This window comes from Cyprinus carpio, chromosome B7, assembly GCF_018340385.1.
Source record: "Cyprinus carpio isolate SPL01 chromosome B7, ASM1834038v1, whole genome shotgun sequence".
NCBI lineage: Eukaryota > Metazoa > Chordata > Actinopteri > Cypriniformes > Cyprinidae > Cyprinus > Cyprinus carpio.
This window is the reverse complement of record NC_056603.1, coordinates 19,716,819-19,742,731: the sequence shown is the minus strand read 5'-3', so window position 1 is coordinate 19,742,731 and position 25,913 is coordinate 19,716,819. Positions and strand designations below refer to the sequence as shown.

Below are 25,913 nucleotides of genomic sequence, written 5' to 3'. Positions count from 1 at the left end.
ATGCCGATTTGGTTAATTTGATTATTATTATTTTTTTTTTTTTTAATATTTTTGTTTAATGTTGTGATGTTTTGTTTTTTTTTTTTGTTGTGAGACATTTTTGGGGGATTTTTCAAGATGCTGTTCAAAATAGAAATCTTTACAATTGCTTATAAACAATTTATTGTGTCTTTTCTGAATAAAAAGTATCAATTCTTACTGACCCCAAACTGTTGAACTGTAGTGCATGGGTTTGTAGGGTAAATTTAAGGTCTAATGGACTGCTTTTGGTAGTCATCTCAATGAAAGTTGGGCCAATTTACTCCTTGTTTTATTTGATATATAACATTGTGCTTCTTGTTGTTGGTATAAACAAAGTCTTTTTTTATTTCTCACTGCTATATGCTTTTTTTCATGTGTGTAGGTCCAGAGCTGGGAGGCGAGTTTCCAGTACAGGACATGAAAACAGGGGAGGGTGGTCTCCTTCAGGTCACGCTGGAAGGCATCAACCTCAAATTTATGCATAGCCAGGTAGGATGTTTTCCCTTTATCATAACCATGACAAAATGCTTGCCAGATTCAACACCACCCTTCCTCTCATCCTCATTCCATCCAATCCTGTTTCTCTTTTCTGCCACTTCTCATCTGTATTCATCTCATCATCTCTCCAAGTCTCTTTTCCTTCCTCTCACTCTTTCTATCTATCTGTGCCTGTCTTCCTTTGAGAATTTTTTTGGAACAACTAACAAAGTAATAAGAAAATGCGTTAAAAGTTAAATAATCAAAGTATAAAGCATTTGTTTTGATAATAGACTCTAAAATAAAAGAAAATATTGAAAAAGTCTGTAAGTGTTGTTCCTGAAGAATCTCTAAGAGGAATAGTTGTTTTCTTTTTTCCGTTGTTGTTTGGCTTTATTTGCTGGATGTTTGTTTTTGGGTTGCATAATCACAAGCAGAGATTTACTTTTTCAAATGTCAGAACATTCCACCCGCTGTGTGTGTTAGTATGACGTGTTAATGGTCACGGCGCCCAGCTCTGGTCCTTACGGTTTGTGAGTGTTGGTGTGATGTCCGTTTGTGTGCCAGAGGTAAGACGTGGAACCTTGTGCAAAACATATTCAACATGTACAAAATACATTGTTGGGAAGATTGAAATAATAAATTTTCTATTTAAAACCACTTTAGTGAGTTTTATTTCTAATAAATGTAATTAACCAACTATATAAACATATGCTTTAAACTGGCTCTAATGGGAGACAATCAGGTAATAGTTTTTAATAATACATGTTTTATATGTTCTACTTGAAGTGATTAAGACCATATGTCCGCTGCACCTAATATTGCGGTTCTGGGATTATTTAACCTGTTTATTTGTCTCTTGTTACTTTGCTGTTCATAAAGCTCTAATGTGAACTGAACGTATGTCTAGAAAACAAAATCCTGGTTTCTTTTTGATTTGAAAAAACTCCCTCAAGGAGGAGAAGCGGTAGTTACGGAACACTGAAACTCTGGAAAAGACTGGACCAATTAGGAAACAATGCAAACCTTAAATAAGTCATTTATTTTATTTATTTCCAACATACGTCTTTTGCCTGGGTTATCTTAGATTATAGTTTTCCACTGCCGTAAGAACTTAAAGGGATAGTTCACCCATTTACTCACCCTCATGTCGTTCCAGTCCTGTGTGACTTGCTTTCTTCTGTGGAATTTATAAGAAGATATTTTGAGAAATGTCTGTTTTTTTTTTTGTCCCAAAAAATGGGAGTCAAATGGTCACCGAAACTGTTCCGCAGAAGAAGGAGCTGGAATGACAGGCTTGGAACTAGATGAGCTTGAATAAATTATAACAAAATATCGCTATAATATGAGGTCATGGGTGCCTCGCTGTGGTCACTAGTCAATTACTTGAGCTTTTAAAGAGTGCTAACACATAAAATGTCAGCAGAAGAGTTAAGCTCTATTGAAACTGTAAAACGTTGGTTTATGTAGTGTAGTTGTGTGTGTTGTAATGGTTTTGGCTGTAGGCATGTGTGAGGGAGCTGGTCCTCATTGCTGGTGGAGGAGGCATGGAGGGTAATGGGGTGGGATCACATCAGGGATTCAAAACTAACGCAAACGTTATGGAAGATATTAACAGCTAATGTACAAAGATTTGTTCCTTCTGGATGGAATCAGCGGTTGTAGTTTAATACCGTAAGGGTGGGCTCGTAGCACCAGAGGGTGTTTTGTGCTCTTTTTGTCCAATAATAATCCAAACCGTTTCTCTCCCATGCTCTCTCCCCCTGCAAGGAGCGGAAGGTACACAACCTCTGCAGTCTTTGCTTTTTAGTGAACCATTTTCATTTACTTTTTCTTTCTTTGTCTTGTACTGTAGCTTTTCTGGCAGACGCCACTTTTTGTGTGCTTATTTTTTGATGTCTTCTGTATTATTTCCTCTCCTTTTTTTTTTTTGGTCTGTGTTTCTGTCTTTCTTTGCTGATGATGAAATTTTCCATGGACGTCTTTGCATGGGCCCTTTCAGCACGTAGGGGGGATCAGTTCCCGGATTTCATTCCCACTTTTGGTGCAAATGGTCACAGCTGCAGGGTTTATATTAGCTCTTTAGTTTTAAGTGTTTCAAAAATACATCTGTTATACAAGTCTCCAAGTGCCTCAATAACACGTCATAAATGAATAGTGTAGAACGAAGGCAGTTCTCCTCTTGCCTGGACACACAGTGCTTCTTTTGAAAGAGACTCTCCCAAGAACTATGGTGTCGACTTGTTGATTAATTTAATATAATTTTAAAATGACAAAAAATATAGATCTGGGGTTATTTTTGCTCTCAGGAATATGAAGACCCATAATGCTGCTCAGGTGTTGAAACTTTCACGGCTCTCCATTTGCGTCACTGGCCCATGTAATCCTGTCAACATGGAAACTTCTCTTTCTGTGCAGTCATATTTTAGTTCTGATAGCTTTTCAACAGCTTGCTTATCATGTTCTTTCTTCGTTTCTCCCTAGTTTACAGTTACTAACTGTCCAGATTGTCATCTCTTCAGAAAATACTTTTTTTTTTTTTTTCCCACAAGTGTGTGATTGAGTTGGTAACAGTGTGTCCTGTTGTTTTTTTGTTTGTTTTTGTTTGTTTTTAGGTTTTCATAGAGCTGAGTCACATTAAAAAGTGCAATACAGTGAAAGGAGTCTTTGTCCTGGAGGAGTTTGGTAATTACCCCCATTTTGATTCTAGGCCTGTACGTGACACAGCAGTAACCCAGTCGCATGAAGAGCAGATGAGTTCTGTTCAGTACTGTTAGATGTGGCGATCTGAATGACTGTATGAGCTTTACAGTAGGAGCAAAGGTTATATATATAAGACAGTAGGAGCGTTGTTTGTAGCTGTTGCTCCTGTAATGCACAGTCTGTGAATGACGTTACATGAAACGTAACGCCCAAAATGAACCAGACCCTACCTGCCTGCAGAATCCTGTTCCCCTTGGACCCAAAGCCATTCCATTGGCTGAGACAGTGGTGTATTTATTATTAATATTATATTAATGTTAGAGTATTGACACCAGAGATGGTATATTTAAGAATGTATGCTAATTTCCTCGAGTTGTACTTTGTCATGTAGAAATACTCACTTAACATTCATCTGTAAAAACACAAATGATGTAATATAAATGTAATCAAATATTAAATGTGTTCTTTAAACAAATATGCATTTTTCATACTCTACATGATAATTTTGAGATCCATACATTCACTGTCGAATGAAACAATTTTATTAGATTTTTTAGCTGTAAATTCTAGTTATATTTAGTCAAATATGACAATTTTAATGTCATCTATTTATCAGTTGTAAGGTGAAATACTTATCACAATCTGTTAAAATATTGTTTTTATAATTCACGTCACACTGTATTATAGAAAGCATTTAAATCAAACGTTTCCCTATTTGTGTTTTCAGTGCATCTTCAGTTAGCAAGCTAACAGCTTTTTGTAGTGTTAACTGGTTAAGAGATGCTCTGTTCATTAGCTAAAGCAATATATCATACCTCTGGCAAGGAGGAAGAGGAAAAGGATTCTTCCGGTGGATAAGGTCTTGCACGCCATCAGCAGCTTTGAGGAAATAATGCACAGTTCAAGTTCTTTTGTGATGAATTAACTGATCAGCTAGTTGTTTTCTTTGATACATCTTTTGGAGGAGGAGTCATAGGTTTTCATCAAGAATACTGCTTTAAGTGATACTTCAACTAAAATTGTCAGTCTCCAGAATAGTCTTTATAGAGTTAGATAATAACTAAACCATGCAGAGAATTTAGAGCCCGGTGCTTTTGGAGATATGTACAATGAAGGGAGGTGCAGTGTATGAAGTCTCTTCTGTAGTCATAGAGTCGGCTCTAGACTGGGTTAGTGCTGTGTCTTTGTGCTTCCTTTTTGTAATCCGCCCCTCATCTTTGCTGCTATGAAAACCTTCATTCTCCAGCAGGTAAAGTGCTGTCACCTTTATCTTTTCTTCTCTTTCTTAACCTGTCCTCCTCATTTAACTCTCCATCTGTCATCATCTCTCATACATCCTTTTTCACCACTAATGGCTGTCGACTGCTCATCTGCACTGCCTTGATGTCACATGTCGCTTCTACACTCGAGTTCATACACTCATGCTTGTAGTAAAAGTCATTCCATAAGTGATGAAAAAACCCAGCAGACCCTGGATTTCCTTCCAACTTTAACTTTCAATGATACTCCCGTTCTCTCTCTCTCTCTCTCTCTCTCTCTCTCTCTCTCTCTCTCTCTCTCTCTCTCTCTCTCTCTCTCTCTCTCTCTCTCTCTCTCTCTCTCTCTCTCTCTCCTCTCTCTCTCTCTCTCTCTCTCTCTCTCTCTCTCTCTCTCTCTCTCTCTCTCTCTCTCTCTCTCTCTCTCTCTCTCTCTCTCTCTCTCTCTCTCTCTCTCTCTCTCTGATTTCTCCATCTATCCCCCACCACTTTGTATCTTTTTTCCTCTGGCTTTATTTCTCCTCCTTGAGCCTGCCTTGATTCAGTTTCCCATTGCATAAGAGTTTCTCAGTCTTGTGGGAAATGTCTACTGATGATAAATCCTGTTCAGTCATATGATCTTTATGAGTGCTGCTCTTCTGCTTCAAGATTCAAAGCTCTGTAGCTCTGTCTGAAATGTGCAGGGGTCAGGTATAGATTATTAATATTCATTTGTCATGGGCCGTATGTATGCCTCTCTCTCTCTTTCTATCTCTCTGTCTCTCTTACTCTTTCTTTCTCCCTGTTTCTGCCCCCTGGCTTTGAATATTTTATATTTGTTATTGCACTGCTGTTGAACTTTTCATTTTGTGTCTTGCACTGGGATTTGCAGTTCCTGAAACTAAAGAAGTGGTGATCCATAAGTACAAGACTCCTATGGTAAGATTTCAGTATTCATGAAGTACTACACAGTAGAGCTGGGTATCAATACAGATTTCCAGATTCAGTTAAGAGGCTCTTAACTTGTTGCAGTATCTGCTGTCAATGTTTTTTATTATTCCAATAGTACATATTTTTAAATATCATTGAAGTAATTTTTTCTGAGTAAGACCACACTTCAACATCGACACTGTTATTGAACAGAACTGAATCAATACTGAACTGATTCAAGCTGAATAACACACAACTTGGTTCCCTTTTGAGGAATCGCTTATAGCTGAATTTAATTTTTGATCTTCATTTGTTTATCTGAACTGAACAAATGCTGAACTGACTCGAGCTAAATAATTACACTATTGTCTTTTAGAGCGGCTTTACAGCAGAATCTGAATTGTTGACATAGTTGAGTTTGCATAATTGATTTTCCTGTTTATCACTATAAAGCTGCTTTGATTCAATTTGTATTGTATAAAGCATTGACTTGATTTGACTATACTAATCCAGATTTATGTTTCTGATTATAAAGTGGGGATGCACCGATACCACTTTTTCCAAAACTGGCTGATACCGATCAGCTTACTTTTACTTATATTTTTGGTACCTGCCGATACCGAGTACCGTTTCCATTGCATGTATAATTTTTTTAAATACTAGGTATACAGAAAGAAGAAGAATATGTATAATGTTCATTTAGCAAATAGATATTTCCTTCAGTTATTTTCACACTTAATTATTCCCATTAAAATATATTCTACAAGCTTTTGGTTTTCACTATTTGTCTTTTTTTTTTTTTTTTTGTCCTAAGACACTTTATATTTAAGTTAATAGCACATTAGAGTGGCTCAGTACTGTAATCACAAGACTTTTTCCTCTAATAATGCAAGGAATCACTCTTTATATATAAATCTTGTAACAGCAAGGAACATATTTTCTGAAACATAAATCGCATTTTCTATCATCTTGACAATCTTGCACATTTGTGCCGCTACACCCTCAATCCACTCAACGTGCTTTGCTTATCAGCTTGTGCACATCAGCTGTACAGGTGTGAATATTGAATGTTTAACATTATATTCATTACTTACATGTACTTCATAGATATCGTTAATTTCTATTAACTCCATTCTACTCTCTGTTTGTTCTGTTGTCAGTGATTATTTGTCTGTTCACACTTCACAGCAGTATTCACATGCTGTGTGGTATCGGCTTTTGGTATCGGAACTTTTTTATGAGTACAAGTACGAGTGCAGAGTTACTTGTAATAAAATGAAAATAAAATAAAGAAATATCATTAAGATACTTGTGTTTCTGAATAAGTAAAGTAGTATCAGTGTTTTAAAATCATGATTCTGTTTTGATTTAAAGGAGAAACTATAGCTTAAATGAATAAAAATCACAAATATTGCACTTGTAAATTAAATAATTTGATATATACAGATTTATTCAAATGGATTATGAAAACTTAATTATAAGGAGCTCTTAAAGAATTTTAGAATAAATAAAATGTTAAGGTTTCAACTGCACCTGTCTGAGAGAAGGAAAAAAACACAGCAGAGATCGATTTTATTACAGTTATTTTCAAGGCTTTCAATGTACTCTCGTTAAAAAAAAAAATAATAATAATAATAATTAAAAAAAATAAATAAATGTAATTTAATTTTAATTAAGTTTCTTACTTCTTATAAATACATTTTTGCTCAAAACTAACCAAAATAAAAAATTATTTGTTTATTTTGAAATATATATCAGCTATCGGCCAAAACGATTAGAAATATCTATCTAATATCGTGCATCCCTAATTTTAAGGTGTGACACCAATGAAAAGTAGTACAGAAAATACAAGTATAGAAGAAGAAGAAATATACTTGGGATATTAAGAATGAATCAAGATTGTTCAAATAAAGATTGCAGCTAACCAGGAAATCAATCTTTTTACCCAGCCCTACAATATGGTATAGAGCGATGTGTGCGTGTGTTTTTTTTTGGGGGGGGGGGGGGGGGATAAAGATTGGGGGGCTGGGGGTCGGGGGGGGGTTGGGCATAACAGCTGTTAACTGTTCTGTCTTGGACAGGCACACCAGATCTGTTACTCGGTGCTCTGCCTCTTCTCCTACATGGCGGCAGTCAAGGGGAAAGAGTCAGAGGGCAAGCCCAAGATGCTGTCCCCTCGTCCACTACCGAGCTAGCACACTTCTCTCCTATGTTTACTACAGCCCTTCAGCTCCTGAGCTCCCTGCAATACTACTCCTGTTCAATAGAAGCCGACACTCCTGCCAAGCTCCTTTTAAAGACCTCGGCTCCTGTACCAATTCAAATGTGGATGCATTCAAATACTCTACACATTCATCCTAAAAGATACAACCTGTTCATATAATGTATCTGATATAATATTCCAGTCCTTGGACACTAAAATGCTGGCATTTAATTCTCATAATGTGGACCAACCAGAAAAAGAACAGACTTTGACTACTATTGGTTGACGTCCTCACATTTGTACATTTTTATTTATTTCAATAAGAGGCATTTGGTTGCATGCAGGTCCCATGTGCAGCTCTTGCGAGTTGGCACTGGCATGCAGACATCAGGCAAACGTCTTTCCCCTCTTCAACCCCCTCTGATATCAGTCAACAGGCTGTGTATTTTATATTCATGTGCTAAGTTGTACTGTAAATTCCAGTCTGTTCTGTCTGTGGTGGGTGAAATGTTCAAGTCTTTGCAATCTAGCGCTGCCACGTATGAGGGGTTTGCCTTATCCGTCCACGACGGAGCAGCTGCCCCATTGTTCCATTCGCCCTCCTCTACCTGCTGTAAGTGGTCTAAGGTCTCTTTAGCTCAAAAGGCTCAAACTACTGTACTAGTTCTGCTGTAAGGTTCCCTGTCTGTGAACTGCTGTGTTAAATTTGCATGTCACTTGAAAAAAAAACAGAATATTTAAAAAAGGAATCTGTACATTTCTGAAGCAATGCTGAAAAAGCATTCCTAAAATGTTTAGGAAATACTGTAGTTTGTTTTCTAGATGTGCAATACTACTATCACTAGTGGGTACCAAGAACAAGTCCAGTCATGTCCTCAGAGTTCATCCACTGTCCTCCTGTGTTCATAATGAGGAGACCAGAGAGCAGTTTCTGTTCATTTGTTGTCATTATTTTGACACAGCAATGAAAAAAGGCATTATTAATCTATAAGACAGCTGCATTTGGAGATTGTTTAAATAGTGATGGAAAAGTCTTGTGTCCAAAATGTCCTGTTTGAAGTGTGTGTGTGTGTGTGTGTTTGTGTTAGAAACGCAGATGGCAAGAGATTGTGTCTGTTCATAGAGGTGTCGATTTTCTCGTTTCATCTCTTTTTGACTACTAGATTTGGCAGTACAGCGGTCACATTTACATATTTTAATGTTCTTTTATGTTTTACTCACATTTTTAATCATTTAAATGTATGAAGTGTTGTTTTGCATCTCCATTAAATGTAAATGGACTTCAGCCCACTCAGTATTGGTTTAGAGATGTAAATAACACAAAACTGATTTCCCAGAGTCCAAGTCTCCCAAAGGGCATGTTTTGAGGTGGACAGTGGATCAGGTCTGTTGTTTGAAAGTGTGAGAGAGATACAGTTGCACATTATTTGGGCTTTCATTTTAGTCTGTATTGTTTAGAACAAGAGGGAAAGGAAAAAATAGAGACATGGATGTAAATATTTCAGCATTTAAAAATATTTATAGAACCTGTACAGCTTTGGCAATATGAAAATAAAAGATGTCCAACCCGATTCTGTGACTGTGCATATTGTTACTATTATTATTCAGTGGTCACATAATACATTTTTTATTTATTAAGGGATTATATTTGCCTCTTAGAAATAAGTTTATTTAGCTTTTAAAAAGCCATTTTTCAAATATTTTAATTGGATAACTAATTATAAAATCATTATATATAAATGTAACATTTTCATTATACAATAATCACCACTCCAAACTTTGGAGTTGTATATTAACAGCATATTCAAAAACGGTCCCAGCAGATGTATAACCACAGAATGTGAGTTTGTGTACGTGCATGAATGAAAAAGAATGTAACATCTCTGTATATTATAAATGTATTTTACTGGCATTTTGGACAAAAAAAAGAATCTCTGTCAGTGTCCTCTTAAATCATTGTAACACTTCACTTCAAAAAATATATAATTTTAAACATTGCATTGTTACGTAGAGGCCCAACCAAAAAAAAAAGCCTACTGGAGGTGCTCAAAATCCTCAGCTTTTTAAATATCGACATTGTGTATTTACATAAAATGAGGCTATAGCAGGTTTGCAACTAATTGACTAATTAGAGTCAGTAGCCACATAAGCTATATTTGCATTGTCACTGCATTAGTACAAACTGACCAGTTCTTCTTTCTTTAAAAATTTCATATTTGAGGCCTTTCAAGTATCAAAGACCTTGAGGTCTACTGGTCTACAATCAGTATACAAGTACTGATGAACTATCCAATCTCCATACAGCATATCAAAACAGAGACACCTTGTTTTGGACATCAGCTTATAAAAAATTTGGTACGTCAAAAACATTTTTCTCTTTAAGAGTCAATGTCTCATCATTGTCCAAACCTCCATTTACAATACAAGCAAATATAAACCGTAAGATTCATTAGAGAATAAAAGGGGAAACTACCAACTACCGTTAATCGTGATTGATCTTACAAGAATGTTTGTGTGGAGGAGAGGGAAAAGTACTGACCGTTAAAACAATAATCCCTGTAAGAAACAAAGGTTGGTTAAAAACGTTTAGAATGGTTGACACCATATGTGAAATATATAAAAGCTAAAAGGGAAAATTATATACATCACAAAGTAGATCTCAAACTGTGCCAGAGATGTCACTTTTGTTACAACATGGACTAACTGATGAAAACATAAGTGCTTTGCAATAAACCCACTGTATTAGTTCAAACTAGTACCATATTTTGGGCAGTTGTCCATACATATGCTAAACATTTAGTTTTAAACGAAATTTCAGCATCACTTATGATCGTCATTAACATATGAAGACTAAAACCGAATTACCTCTGGTAAACTGTCCCTTATACCAAAGAACAAGTAATACATCAAGACAAAGAAAATGACTGCACTTTCTAAGTGCAAAAAAAAAAGGGATGAAGACTCCAAGAGCCCTTCAGTAAAAGGCTGCAATTATAGTATTATATTAACTACAGAAGAACAAATATCCACTTGCCAAAACTGAAAATATTCCTAGGCCCTGAAGCTTTCTACAGTGAAGAGATGTTTTTAAAGTTATCACGAAGCAACGCTAGCCTAAAACCAGAGTACGGATTAGACATCAGCTTTGCTTCCTATCATTACTGTCACTGTAGTGTAGAGGATGAAGAGAAGTGTCTAGCTATCTCCACGGACAGCTTTCCGGAGGATCCTGAGACGGGACATGACCTCATCCCAGTCCAGATATGCTCCTTCAAGATGTCTTGAGTTCTGACCTCGTGACAGGTAGCTCTTTCGGCCATGCAACAGACGCCAGTTATCAAAAGTCACCAAGTCGCCTGCGCAGAGATGAAATGAACAACCAGCATCAGTCCCACATTTATACATGCAATGTCATATTTGGTTTACCAAGAGGGCTAGCAGCAAAGGAAAAGCTTTAGGGATTCAAAATACTTTAAATATGGGATAATTCTAGTGATCATTTTTAAAAACCCTGGCATTAGATTTAAAATAGAAAAGTTTCCAAAGCCTGAGCCTAATCCCAAATTCATAAGCCTAAAAGCCTTCATCTTTGCCTGTTATGCAATTATGACTGTCACTATAATACAAATGTGAGCTATAACAACCGTAATCTGATTAGGTAAAGAGGTGAACTGTGTGGCTGTTTCTGACCACACTGACCTGGTTCCATTCTGTACGTGAACACGTTTTCAGGCCTGCTGAGCATCTCCACAAAGGCCTTTAGAGACGAGTAAAAGGGCTGAACCTGATGCACAGGCATATCCAGCACTGAGTCTCGTGTGGCGTTGTTATAGTTGATCCTCGTCACTCGACCCTCAGAGTCCACACTGCACATTACATACAAGCTTGCATTGAAAGTTACCAGGATTTCTGAGAACTTACTACAGTGTATTGCTGCTGTTTAGAATTGCATGGGAAAGAGCAACCACAGTACAATTTTCCCTGCTGAAAAAACAGCTAAAACCAGCCTAAGCTGGTTGGCTGGTTTTAGCTGGTCAGCAGTCTGGTTTGAGAGGGGTTCTACGCCACTTCTTTAGCTGCTAAAACCACCTGCTTCCAGCTTAGACCAGCTAAAACCAGTCAACAAGCTGTTTTTTTTTTCTTCAGCAGGGTTGTGTTTCACTGAAACTGGGAAAAAAAACTGATGACAAATTTATAACCTAATAAACACATTCATTTGTAGAAATGTAGCTCTTATGAATCCCAGTTCTATAACTGACCATGAGATGGTGCTGTTTTACATTATTTATGTATAGTCAGTGTTGATGACTATGAGATGTGACAAAGCTAATCCACTGCATTAGCTATGCGTGATTATGTGAGTATGTATGCTTCTGCTGGAGCCACAGTCTGTCTTACTCTATGATGTGGTTTTTGGACTGCACGCTGAAGTCACAGTAGTCAGCACCGCTGTCTGTGAAATCCACCCTGAGCGAGGAGAGGATGTTAAACGCCTCGGGATCCTCCCTGCGGAGCTGCTCCGCCATGTGAAACCCATCAACCACTTCACTCTCTCCGCCCTGATCAGCCTGACGGACACAATGCAGGAACTGCACCTACAACCAGAGGAATTGCAACAGCAGGCCTCTCGTGAAATTAATTTTTTATTCTATTATCTATTTAGGGTGTAATCATTTTAATTAACTTAATTAAAAAATAAAAAAACAATATTGGGAAGTCCCATCATGATCTAAAGAATGCATATACTCACCTTCATGAGTAAAGCACGACAGTATGGTGTGTGTGTGTGTGTGTGTGTGTGTGTGTGTGTGTGTGTGAACTCACTCCAGGTGGATGGTGCAGAGCAGGGTAATCTGTGTGCAGGCTCAGTTCTCCAGAAGTGTAGGCAACATTGTTAGCCATGGGCTTGTCCTGCACTTGCCACGTGTGTCTGTGAAATCACAGAGGGGGGCGATGGATCATTACAGGTGACTATGGGCTTGTAAAGTTTTACTGCATTTCTCCATGTATTTATTGTAGGAAACCACAGCAGTAAAATGCTTACTTGATTTAGTACGGTCTTGCGAGTAAATTTAAAGACCAAGGAATTACTTCAATGAAAAAAGCAGACATTTTTGTTATGGCAATGCAGTGCGAGAAATGAATAATGATTTTTAATGATTTTAAAAATTTATTTTAATGATTAATAATGATTTTTTTTGGTAATGAATTCTTGAAACTACTCACTGCAAAGCATAAAAAAGACTACTTGTAATTACTAGTTTAGTCTTTTTTATGTCAGAAGTAATTCTGTGTAAATTAAGCTTGTTTTCAAAAAATATATCTTGTATTTTTATGTATCGTAATTATTTTTCCTATTTTCCACATTGACAACTTTTTTTTCTTTTTTTTTCACTGTTTTAAGCCTAAAATGAACTGAATCTGAATACAAGTCTTACACAATTTTGTTTCTTTTCTTTGATATTTAACTTGAAGACAAATAAAATAAGAAATACATTTTTTGCAAGACTTTAACAAACAATAAAAAGCAAATATGGATTATATAATGTTACAGAGATCACTGCTGGCTTATCCAGAACCAGCCTTTTTGATTCAGTTGAGTTCTTCAGACACTACTGGAAATTTTTCCTTAAAAAAAAAAAACTTCTTTACGCCAACCAAAAAAGGAGGTTTGGTAGCACAAACCTAGACTAATTTTAGATTTCTATAAAAAACTATTTTCTCCTGTTATCAAATTGAAAACAAAGGAAGTAAGAGTGTGAAAGAGGAGTATTTGTGGCTTTTCAAAAGGAAATGAGGCAGATTAATGGTCTCAATAAGACCATATTAGACACTAGAATCCTCCATGTCATACACACCACGGCCTCCGCCTTCAGTAAAGATCCCTAGCCAGTGAAGTCTTGATTTGGCAGATGCAGTGCTTTTTGTTCCCGTCTGGGTCAGGTGAAGCTGCTTTTTGGCCAGTTTGAGCTCCTGGGGCTAGTGCGGTGTTAAATCATTCAGCCTGTCACTCAACAGGTGTCAGCTGGGAGGGAGTTCACATGCATGGATTTGTGATTACAGCCAGAAGCTCACGGTGTGTCTGTCTCTGTTCTGTCTCTTTTCTCCAGCTTCTCTTCCTCTATCTGTCTGTCCTAAGCTGGGGTTTCCATTCACTCATCCTTACTTATTAAAAATGTTCTCTACATGATCTTGTGAGAGGCTTTGGTGTTTGGCAAGAAAATCGTTCAGAATCTCAATGGTTTTTGATTATTAAAATGGGCTCAGTAAGTCCAGAGCAATGGAACAAGTTTAACTGAGTGTAAAGCAAAGCTCTTTCACATCATTTCCCATTCATTCAGATGCCGTCAGAGGCAGTTTTTTCTTTTTTTTTCTTTGAAAACAGAACATTGTTCTGATTGTTGGCCAACAGTTACAGCACGAAATGCTTTCATCAAAGGATCCAGTGACATCCATGATAATCATATTCAAACAGAACAGTCCTATGAACCGGTTCTGTGGTTGCATTACCAATTTTGCACACTACTTTACTCTCAAGTCAATAGCCAAGATGCGTTTGGCAAAAACAGAAATATGACTTGAGGACTAGAGATAAAAGGTAATAGCAACCATTATTCTTCTCAGGGATGGGCAAAATAACTGAAATACCCGACATAATGCCAAGTATAATGGCAGGTTAAGGTCATTTATTGACTAATTTTAGTCTTTTTTAAAATGCTGTCTAACCAGTTTTGGCATTTGAGAACCTAGCTATGTATAGTAATTTTTACTTTTAAAAGTAATACTTTTGATCAGCAAGAAAGAATTACGAGGATCAAAAGTGACAGTAAAGACAATTTTAGAAAACATACTTTTTAAGAAAATATATTCTTTTTTAACTTCACAATATTACTGTTTTTTGCTGTATTTCTGATTAAATAATGCAGTCTTGGTGAGCATAAGAGACTTTCAAAAACATTATCTAAAAATTCCTACTGACCCCAAACTAGCAACACCAAAAAAAAAAAAAAAAAAAAAAAAAACCTCAAGAAGAAAATGTGGTTATAAGATGCACCTGGTCCTTTACAATGGCCTTCGTTTTCGTTGGGTGCCCTGAATACTACACACCTCCTACCATGTTTTCAACATTGTGGGTTGAAGGACTTTTTATTTCCTTCAGTTATAAACCTGTCCAGATGTAATGCATTATGTTGGAAGATCAGACCACATTACTCATCACACCATATTTCGTTTTCCATGAATGATGGGTTTGTACCCTTTGCAGCAAGTTATTTGTCTTTCTTTGTAGATCTTGGAGTGAGAATGGCAGTTCTGGCATAAATGGTAGTTTTGCACAATTTAATAAACACAAAGTCACAGATGTTCAAAATCAGTTTAACAATTTCTGAAATGGTATTTTTGAGAAATGTACAGTACTACCACTGAGTTTTTAATTGAAGTTTGACCGGGTTTGAAATGTACATAATTATTTTTCATATAGTTTCCAGTGACAGACAGAATATTTTCACATATTTTGCACTACGCAAATAGGCAGTCAGTTAAAGAACCATCTAGAACTTCTTGATCACTGGGTAAGTAGTAATACTAGTTGTCAGAATGACAATGAATCTTATTACTCCACTGTTTCCAAGTCTGCAGTATTAAAATGACTGTATTTTCTACTTCTGTTTGTGTATTTGCTCACTAAATGGTTAAATCATTATGATTATCTAAAAATAGGCATTTCATTGCTTTAATTAGAGTGTAGCCAAAGCTATAGTCCATACCCGTAAAAGGTGAGGCGTAGATAGCCAATCCTCTGACTCAGTCTGGCCACCTGGCCCTGCTCTGCCGGCGCCCCCCTCAGGTAGACAATGCCAATGCGTCTCAGAGCCTCTAGCCAGGCCAGGGCAGCCTTGTCATCATGTAGAACTTCCTCAAAGTCAGCCGTAGGGATCTGCAGACTTGAATCCCAATATTCACGCTCTGAAACACAGATGCCCATTTAAATAAACATTACAATGCACAACACAAAACATCCCAGAGAAATAACACACCTTTCTAGTGTCATAAAGAAACAGAAACCTAATTTTTATCATTTTATATTTTTTATGATTTGATAAATTATGTTTTTTAGCAACTCACAAACCTCTTGAAGTTCCACCACACACACACACACACACACACACACACACACACACACACACACACACACACACACACACACACACACACAAAACTAGCTCAGGAAACTGCATTTTGAAGGTCCAGTGTTAAAATAAAAAACAAAGTCAACAGTGGCACAAGTCTATATAATTATGTGGGAATGATGTAAGCATTACTCAAAAAGTAGCTAAAATCCTTTCCAAGCTAAACATGTTTCTCTTTCTATCTTTCCTATCTCTGTTACTCATTTTCTAAGCACCCTGATTTACAATGCAAATAAACACATGATAGAAACTTTGCACCTATAACCATCCCAAGTGTCTTAACATAATGAAGGATTGTGTGTGTGTGTGTCAGGGTTAAGGCCAGAACGCATTGGTCAGAACACTGTGTGAGGGCCTGCATGTTTGAAGCAGTACTGCTGGAAAACTCTGGTTCTTATGTCTACTTTCACAGACAGGGCCTCTAGAGAAGTTTGCATGTGAGAGCAAGCGTTCTGCACTTATGTCTGTAATTCACTGCTTGGACCTCTGTGCTGTAGAAGTATTTTTCAGCCCTGCACCTCTTTCTCAGCTTCTCTCGATTTAGAAAACTGTTCCGCTGGAGAATTTGTCACAGTTGAGAATCCAGGGACAAATATAGTTCAGGACCAGTAAGTGAAAGAAAAGAACTCCTGACCAATAATTTCCAGATTTAAGAAGCCATTTACACTACCATTCTTTAGTCTGGGGTCAGAAAGAAAAAAAATGAAATGAATACTTTTATTCTGTGAGGATGTATTAATTTAATTAAAAGTGACAGTTAATTATTAAGACATTTATAATGTTATAAAAGTGTGATTAATTAATTAAAACTGAAAAACACAAAAGCACATCTGTTTTTAACATTAAGGCAATTTGAGCTCCAAATCAGCATATTATTTAGAATGATTTCTGAAGGATCATTTGATATTGAAGACTTAAGTAATTGCCATCACAGAAATAAATTACATTTTTAAAATGTATTTATATTTAAACAGAAGATAGTTATTTTAAATTACTGTATAATAATACTGATTTGATCAAATAAATGCAGCCTTGGTGAGTATCAGTGACTTTGAAAAACATAAAGAAAAAACAAAAAATGGAATGGTAGCATATGTGCACCTGCCACAGATACTCCCCTCAAGATACTTTGTTATGAGCATGAATAAGCTTGTATGTATTTTACCTCAGAGGTATAGTCACACCTCAACAGGATAAATAAAGTGTGTATATTCCAAACCTCGACTAGGTAGAAGCCACAATGCCAACTCAGCAAACATTACTTGGAAGGGGAAGGAGCATCTACAATTTATTTAACCACAGCTGACACACATGCAGGATATCCATGGTGATGAGCACAAATATAAGAGCTGTCTCAATGAGGCTCGTAACAAACATTCTCATAAATAAACAAATAAAGTTAAAGCAGTGGAGTTAAATGGAGGGCTTGAAATATTTGAACAATGAAAAATGTGGGGATGCTTAAGAAACCTGTTAGAAAACCGTTATTGATGCATTTCTGTTTGCCATCACTAGAGGCACTGAAATGAAACATCTGAATGAAACATGGCCGTTTGTTTACTACTGAATGCATTTGCTGGACTCACCTAAAAATGCTGCTATTTCAGGCTTCAGAAGCTGAAGGCCACACAGTAGACTACTAGAATGGTATTTTGTTGATACCAACCAATGTGTAGTGTCAAGCTGACAAAATGCATTGAAAACAGATGTAACCCTGAGAGAGGAAACCATGTTGCTAAATTAGTCATGATATACACTGACATGCAGTATGAATATGCAATCATATAAACGTGCAATCAAGTTAATGCAAACAAAACCAAAATTGACTGACACACAAGGCAGAGAAAACACCCACAATCTCACAGCAATACTGAGGTTCTGGTATGAATTTGATCAAAAACAGAGCGAGAGAGTGAGTGAGCTGGGCACTGGGCCCAGGGTGAAGTGGTTCAGTCAGTCCAGGTCAGTAATGTTCAGCTCTTATAAGCGTGTAATGTGTAATATTCTCTGTCTCAGTGACATACTAGGGTTTCCTGGCAGTGCTAATGTTGACTTCAGAGCCAGAGATTAATATCATGCTATCATTCTGTCCAGCTGCGGCTTCTGAGGCGTTTTAATAAAAATTGACATTATGTTTCAATGACCCTTTCATTCTCTAAAACAGATGGAAACACATACATTTATGCACATAAAGGCATGCCGGAAAAGAAAGGTGTCGGCTTATGTGTGCCTGAACGGTTTCCTTCAGCATTGCCTCTGTGATTTTTCCAGCTATGGTAATGTGAAGCCGTGGCTGCTGTAACTGGCAGGCAGCTACGTCCAGTCAAACTCTGTCAACAGAGTCCCTACTGAGAGCTCAGTCAGCACAGAGCAGAGTTCACTAGGAACAGGACAGACAGAAGCTCACAACCAGAGTACAAACCACTTACAGAGATCATTTCCAAATGGGATATGGAAAATAGATTTATATGTTTTCAGTAACTGAATTTGCATGTGCGCAGCATCCTATATTCAGTTCACGTCCCGTGCGCTTCTCAAGAAAATGAAGTAAGACACCTCTTTTGAGTCAAGCCATTAGTTTTCCATTAGCCATTTGGAAAAATAAGGTTTTAAAAGTACTCCTTCAAGTGATCTTGATCTTTGGCCTGTGCCAGTGTGGTCTTTTTCTGTGTGGGAAGGGTGAACTGTTTTTCATCTTATGCAGCAATGTGACTGTTTTGCTGTTTTTGAACTTAAGATGGGAACAATGCGGTCTTGGTGCTCTGAAGGATCATGATGTCATTGCATGCATGATGTCAGCTGAACCAGGACATGCTGTGCCCGCAGTAAAGCACACTTGTGCCCTCTTGTAAATGAGACACTACAGCCACACTAGAAATACTCCTTTAAGTGAATCAGTTCACTGGGTCATAAAAATGCTAGAATGAGATATACTAGTGTGACCTAATTCAGCCTAATTACCTGTTATCTCCAACTTCATGAAATATATGCAACCTTGTTAAGCATAAGAGACACAACAGTCATTACAATTTAAAATACAGTCTACATTTTAAAATGCTTTTTATTCTTGTGATAAAAAAAAAGTTGAATACAGCAGCCAGTGTCACATGATCCTTTAGAAATCTCACATTTCTTATTATAATCAGGGCTAAAACAGTTCTGCCGCTTTGTGAAAATTATGATCCATTTTCTTAGGATTCTTTGATGAATAGCAAGTTCAACAGAACAGCACTTATTAAAATAAATTTTCCTCAAAGATTATAATTATCTTTACTCACTGTAATTATTGATCAAGGATCAATGCATCCTTATATTTTATTTAAAACTTTAAAAAATTACAATACTTTTACACAGCAATTTTGCCTCACCTCTAATACTACAAAAACAAGCCATTTACACTGCATTAATAAAAAATGGACACAAAATGGTCCTTCTTATTTGTAGAGAGATTGAGTAACACCATGAAGGACACATCAGTTGTCTACAAATGGTGCTAACCTGTCAGGAAATGGCTAATGGTAGATTACTGCCCAAGACAGACGTATTATAGCAAGGTGAGAGCTTTACAGGCCTCTTTCAGGCAGTTTGAAGACAGTTTATATGGGAAGTCTTAAAACAAGGGGCAGAACTTGTCACATTATGTCCCAGTTAAGGAGCTTTGTTAAACACATGCAAGCCTTGTGTGTTTTACACCTCAGCTCGAAGCAGACACTTGTGATGTGTAGTCTACGCTTTAAACCGTGGAAATTTATTGGTTGTCTTTCACTGATTTAAGGGGCACAAGAGGATGCCTTTTGTGCCTTTAAACAAAACAACAGCATAATTTCCCAAACTTCAAAGAGAAAATCACAAAGTTAAAAACAATAGCAAGATGTTTAAAACTAAAGAACATTTGTGCTTAACCAAATCTCTTACAAAGCCCCAGTGACGTTCATTAATTTTGAAAATTTCATCTTAAAATCTCAGGACACACAAATATGTGCAGGGTGCTTGTCCTGGCAGACACATTGTTCAGTCTGCTCCAACCACAGCATCCCTCAGGAGTGGTGTAAGCACAACAGCTCACTCTTTTCGAATGGCCTTAAATCTCTATTCCATGTGGCAGGAAGTGGAAAAAGTCTTTCCATTCAGGGGCGATTCTGGGGAAAAGTGCCTGCACTACAAAAGTAACTGCTGTCCAGACCACACATTAATTCAAATATTGCACAAATATTAGCCCACATGAGTGCATTTCAACTATATACTGTATGAAGCTAGTCTAATAATTGTCTAAAACAAAAACCAAAACCCATCCAGTCTTCATTTTATTAAAAAAAATTCAACTGAAAGAATCAGGCAAATGTATTATTTCAATTCAAAGTGTGCCTTAATAGGGACAGTGTTATAGAAGGATATCAACAAATATAAGGCAGATTCACCCATACACTCAAGCGGCACATCGAGAGAATAATGACAACAGCAGGCTGAGAGTGTTTTGGCTGCGTAACTGAACTGCAGCTTTATACAGTACAGAAAATAAAATCCCCAGGTTGCTATATAAAATGCATTCTTTAATAATATCCATATAAATCATAGAAAGATTAGAGATCCATTTAGCTAAACATGAGACATGGCTAATACAAATATTATGGCAATTAAGACTAATAGATCACAATTAACCCACCATTAAGGAAGAGCTCCTCTTGCAGAGCCTGTCTTGCCTCGGAGGAAAAACACCGTTTCTTCAGCCAGTCAGGATCAAACTCACTACTGTGCTGATCAGGCCAAGTAATGGACACCTACAATGAGTTTCAGAAAAACAGGTTTAAGGACTATTAGACAATGACTTGGTGTAAAAAGACCAGGGGTGCATTTCCCAAACCATCGTTAGCTAACTTTGGTCGGTAGTTCCATTGAACTCTATTGACAGAACTTGTGACCATAGTTGCTTTTGGGAAATGCACCCCCGAATAGCATAGTATAGTGAGATACTAATTGTGCTGGAGAAATAGTAAAAATGGAAAAAAAATAATAATAAATTGAAAACCAGAAATACTACAATAGTACAGCGGATATACAGTGTTTAGGTGCAGTCAAATTATCCACTGTCCATTATTTTAGCAATGTGAGAAGCACAGCTCACACAGAAATCAGTTTCAAGCAGCTGAAATCTGCATGGAGAAATCTTTCACCCTCACAAGAAGAATCTGTTCATATAGATTCCTATTTATATGACTGTATTTTGCCTGCAAAATTTCGCGTTACATGTTCAGCAGCTTTAGTTTCAGAATGTCTTAATACAGAGCTAGGTTTAAAGGAATAGTTCATCCAAAAATTTAAATTCTCATTCACTCATTTAGTTTCTAAACTTCTTAAATGACTAAGGGCCCATTCACATAAAAAACTATATATTGATTTAAAAATAGTTCTAAATTAAAAAAAAAAAAAAAAAGCCCACACAGAATAGTCCACACGACAACTACAGTATAGCGATAAGGGCACAGAGGAAAAATATTGTTGGAATCAATTTCAAAACTATTTATTTCCAGCTGATAAAAACATTGAGAGCCAATCTGAATCCACCCTGCATTCAAAGTGGCAGATGACAAAACAGCAGCATGTTCTTACAATAAACAGAACGTTCTTGTGTGTTGGTGTGTGGACGATTATAACATTATCAGTATAATTATCTTTATAGTTATCATTCTTGGTATGAACACGCCTGTTCTTTGTCATTCAGTGAAAATGAATGGGGCCATCAAGCTCTAAAAATGACAAAAAAGCACCACAGTGGATGGGAACAAAGTGCATAAACCTGGAATACAGCCCAATACAATATTTATGGAATGCAACAGCTCTATTCCCCTTCCACTTTTATTGTATCAGAAAGAGCAGCATGGACATTCTGCAAAACATCTTCTTTTGTGTTTCGCTAAAGAAAGTCATATCCATTTGGAATGACATGATAATGCGTAAATGATGACTAATTTCTATTTAGCATGAACTATCCCTTTAAGCTTTGCTTACCAAGACCAACCTTATTTTCCATCAGCTGTACTTGGTCCATTCCGGTGTGCACGTCCAGATTTGAGAACAGCAGGCTGCGTGCTTGTGCGGACTGCAGCGTGCAGTGAGGACACTGGCAGTTATCTCTTAACCAGGTGAATGGATACAAACTACAACTCCCATCATCCCAATCAATCTGCAGAAGTCTCTCCTGGTCCAGTGCCCGGGCCTGCCTTACTCCTGGACTCCCCCCAGTGAAGGGCAGAGGAGCCGCTGCCAGAGTCTGATTCCCAATATGAGGTGTCTTGACCAGTTGAGGCCGACTGCTTGCCCCCTTCAGTGCCTGGAAAGCACCTCTGGACATCCAGCGAGTAAGATAGGATAACATCCTGATTTTTGATTAGCTGCTGCTAGTCTGAGGACACAGAAAGTAAGAGGTTATTGCGTTCATATAACAGCCACACCCTTTCACCCAATAATTTGATGAGTCACCGCAGTGAAATGTGCTGCTGTAAACAGTGAAGATGACTGATGTGAGCAGCACACAGGTGTGTCAAGTAAACACAGTACAGCAAACTGCTATCACACAACTACAAATTCATTTTTCAGTCTTTGGTAATGTCACATTCTGTGACATTGTTTTTTTTTATTATTAAATATTGATTACCATAAAAATTAACTGTTATGAGTTATATTTTATATAAGTCACTGAATACCTGCAAAAGTAAACTTTTGGCATAATAAAGAGTTCCAAGAGTTTGGGGTTGGTCAGATTTTTTTCATGTTTTTGAAAGTTGTTTCTTTTGTTCACCATGGCTGCATTTATTTGATCAAAATCAAAAAAGTAATAACAGGAATATTGTGAAATATGATCACATTTAAAAACAACTGTTTTGTATTTTAATATATTTAAAAATTTAATTTATTCCTGTGATGGCAAATCTGAATTTTCAGCAGCCATTACTCCAGTGTCATGTGATCCTTCAGAAACCATTCTTTCTAATATGCTGATTTGGTGCTAAGTTACTTCTTCTTTATATAAATGTTGTAATCATTTGTGTTACTTAATATTTTTGTGGAAATCATGATACATTTTTTTGAATTTCTTTAATTAATAAATATAAAAAAGCATTTATTTGAAATGAAAATCTTTTGTGAAATTTACTTTACAGCCACCTGATTAATTTAATGCATCCTTGCTGAATAAATGTATTTATTTATTTTTAAATGTTTGAATGGTAGTGTATTAGAACCATAAATTAAAATTTGTAAGTGTGTGTTCTCTTCATATTAGACTTGTTCCCAACAAAATCACAAGCCAGCTAGAGTTTTTTATTATTATTATTGTTTAATTTATTTTGCTCTTCTACAGAAGGCAGGTCACTGATTTGTTGAATGTCACAGTTTGTCTGAAAGCCCATCAGTTGAGATAGCTCTTGATAAATGATTAATGCAATGACGTCATCCAGAACTGAATTATCTGAATGACTGTAAGGGTGCATAACTGACAACACTAGTACAAACAGTATTACATCAAAGTAACCAAGATAAAAGCAAAGCTAATCTGGGGCAAAGGTGACCTTATGACTTTAGCACATACTAATCAAACTATGCCTTACTGAACTCTGCACTTCAATTCTACTTTGCACTAGTAGGAATTTTGACTATTTCATGTGTACAGTTTTATAGAAACTCTTAAAGGGGTCATTGGATGCCCATTTTCCACAAGTTGATATGATTTTTTTAAGGTCTTAATGAAAAGTCTGTAACATAGTTTGGTTACAATTTCTCAATGGTAATGTAAAAAAACACAATTTTTACCCTGTCAAAAACAGCTCTTTTTAGAGCAAGCCATTTGGTAGCATTTTCCTTTAAATGTTAATGAGCTCTGCTGACCCCGCCCCCCTCTCTTTCTGAGGGACTGTTTACTTTAGCTGCATTCATCTGAAGCTTGCTAATTAGCACATTATTAGGAAAGGCGATTTGCAAAGATTCATTAAAAACCTTATACTAAATTTTTCTGTAGGTGAAGCTGGATCACGAATGATTCACGCGAAAATAGACGCATTTAGGTAGATCGGGGGCGCGTTCCCTTCAAAAACAAATGTAATCCACTGTGTCATCAGAATACCTCAATAGCTTGCGAGACATTCTTGTCTACACCTGCTCCAGCGTTGAAACAATGGCGGACTGATGACAGTTCACTCAGGGTGGGTCTAAGGTAAGACACCAGTCCAGTCTGTGCTGAAACGCTACTGTCAATCAAACTATCGTGGGAGGGGCCTGTCTGTGTGATGTCATAAAGACAGGCATCTGAGATTGGCTCGATTTGAGAAAGGGCCAAAAATTTTATTAGATTAAAAGAAAACACTGGGTGGATTTTTATCAATATAGGGTGGTAGTGTACACCCACTGCCAACACACATTTCAGTTCAAACAACTTGTAAAAGTGCATGTAGCATCTGATGACCCCTTTAAGGCAACCTTTGTGTTGCATCTCTTAACCTAATCAATAAAACATGAACAGTTTGTTCATTATAATTCCAAATAGACTACACCGCAAAACGCAAATTGATATATTAATCAGTATCCACTGCTCAAGGTCTCATAATCATCATTAAAATATAGATAATGTCATAAGTTGTTTTTAGTATGTGTGGAATATCAACTATCAGTGTTATTGATCCATTAATCCCAGTTATTTTATTCTGTTGACAGCCATAGTTTCTTGTGAGATGTATATACTATAATTGTATTATTATAATAATAATGTTTAGAATACACTGTCAGCTTCATACAAAAATATACTTTTTGGCTTTACTAATGCCAATTATTCATTTTTGCAAACAACATGTTATCTTTATAATATAACGTTTACTATTTTTTCACACATTTCAAATAGGGTTTAATACCTGAAAATAATTTGTCTATCAGCCAGCAAGGTGACAATCACATTTGTGGGTCCATGATATAAAAGAAATATAATGATATAATCACTGTACCCTAAACAGACCTTTGTGCATTGGTTATGTAATGTGCAAACACTTAAGCTCCTGTGTCTAAGGGAACACGGAAGTAGGTGAAAGGTCACCACTTCATTCCCTCTGCAAACAAACACATTACCGCCTCCAGCGTTACGACAGCACGTACACACACAAACACTGCAGTTGCCATGAAATAGTAAAGAATTCAACTAAAACATTTATTGTCTTTATTTAGACTTGATAGCTAAATATGCATCTGCCTTGTTGTTTCCGGGTAGTTTTAGCACTCGCCCTCTTTGTAGCGCACTTTAGTAAATGATCTATGGAGCAGCTGACTAACTAAAAAGCTTTCCATTCATAAAATATTACATGAGGAAATCACGAGTATGACGCTTACAACAAACACAACAACATCAAGCGATCTTTCATTCATCAGGCTGATATACGCGAACGTCCCGTTTACTAAATGCAGCCCAACCACTGAATTTCATTTTCGATATTTACATGTGATGAGACAAGAGGATAACAGAAATGGCATGTGGTACTTACCGTGAAGCCGTGGGTAAGGTAGGCTCGGTTATTTCAGCCTTATATAGCGCTGAGAAGCGTGAGAACTCACAGCGCTGTAAGTGGGTGAAGGGTCAGATGCACTGTAGCGCTGCTGCTGCAGACACACACACACACACACACACACACTGTAATCATCGAGATGTGTGCGCTACTGTATCTGACACCTCTGCCAAAATTACGTGCAGCTTTGCCCGACAACTTCTGTTCCAGGCTTGTTTTTGTAACTGCATTTAATTGCAGTTGTCATGTGGACACACTGTTTCCAAAGCCTAGTATACTGCTATATATTTAAATAGATATTATTTATTCATTATAAATCAATTAAAATAATTATATATAGTACAGTATGAAGTAGGCCCGTGTACATGACAGACAGACAGACGAACTAATAGATAGATAGACAGGCAGACAGACAGACAGGGAGAGAGACAGATTGACTGACTGACTGACTGACTGACTGACAGACTGACTTGCTGACTGACAGACAGACAGAGAGAGAAAGAGAGAGACAGACTGACTGACTGACTAACAGACTGCCTGACAGACAGACAGACAGACAGACTGATTGACACAGACAGACTGACTGACTGACTGACTGACTGACTGACAGTCAGAC

General features: G+C 37.0%; 2 protein-coding genes across 51 annotated transcripts in view; one reads left to right on the top strand and one right to left on the bottom strand.

Annotated features, from left to right (window-relative positions):
* Nucleotides 1-9,140, top strand: part of madd (MAP-kinase activating death domain) — a 60,698-nt gene extending 51,558 nt beyond the window's left edge. For 29 of the 50 annotated variants that reach the window (XM_042727790.1, XM_042727797.1, XM_042727787.1 and 26 more), the window contains 5 exons: nt 404-510; nt 2,269-2,277; nt 3,114-3,183; nt 5,329-5,375; nt 7,448-9,140. In XM_042727790.1, coding sequence (XP_042583724.1) covers nt 404-510; nt 2,269-2,277; nt 3,114-3,183; nt 5,329-5,375; nt 7,448-7,561 — 347 coding nt within the window. In that variant the 3' untranslated portion in view covers nt 7,562-9,140. The remainder of the gene's footprint in view (nt 1-403; nt 511-2,268; nt 2,278-3,113; nt 3,184-5,328; nt 5,376-7,447) is intronic. The other 21 variants (XM_042727811.1, XM_042727805.1, XM_042727817.1 and 18 more) reach the window with 3 other exon arrangements.
* Nucleotides 9,141-9,455: 315 nt separating this feature from the next.
* Nucleotides 9,456-25,433, bottom strand: bbox1 (butyrobetaine (gamma), 2-oxoglutarate dioxygenase (gamma-butyrobetaine hydroxylase) 1). The gene is made up of 8 exons (XM_042727821.1): nt 25,277-25,433; nt 21,775-22,158; nt 20,422-20,536; nt 15,336-15,534; nt 12,394-12,499; nt 11,968-12,164; nt 11,269-11,435; nt 9,456-10,925 (listed from the first exon to the last, which is right to left on the bottom strand). Exons 2-8 carry the CDS (start codon nt 22,129-22,131, stop codon nt 10,765-10,767), a joined length of 1,302 nt encoding a protein of 433 aa, XP_042583755.1. The 5' UTR covers nt 22,132-22,158; nt 25,277-25,433; the 3' UTR covers nt 9,456-10,764.
* Between the last annotated feature and the right edge of the window lie 480 nt (nt 25,434-25,913).

What these genes read in the sequence shown, in the direction of transcription:
- bbox1 (XM_042727821.1), bottom strand. Translation starts at nt 22,131, where the DNA reads ATGTTATCCTATCTTACTCGCTGGATGTCCAGAGGTGCTTTCCAGGCA. An exon ending in AGAGGAGCTCTTCCTTAATG is followed by an intron (nt 15,535 to 20,421) that starts GTGGGTTAATTG and finishes TCTGTGTTTCAG; the next exon opens with AGCGTGAATATTGGGATTCA. An exon ending in CTACGCCTCACCTTTTACGG is followed by an intron (nt 12,500 to 15,335) that starts GTATGGACTATA and finishes GTGATTTCACAG; the next exon opens with ACACACGTGGCAAGTGCAGG.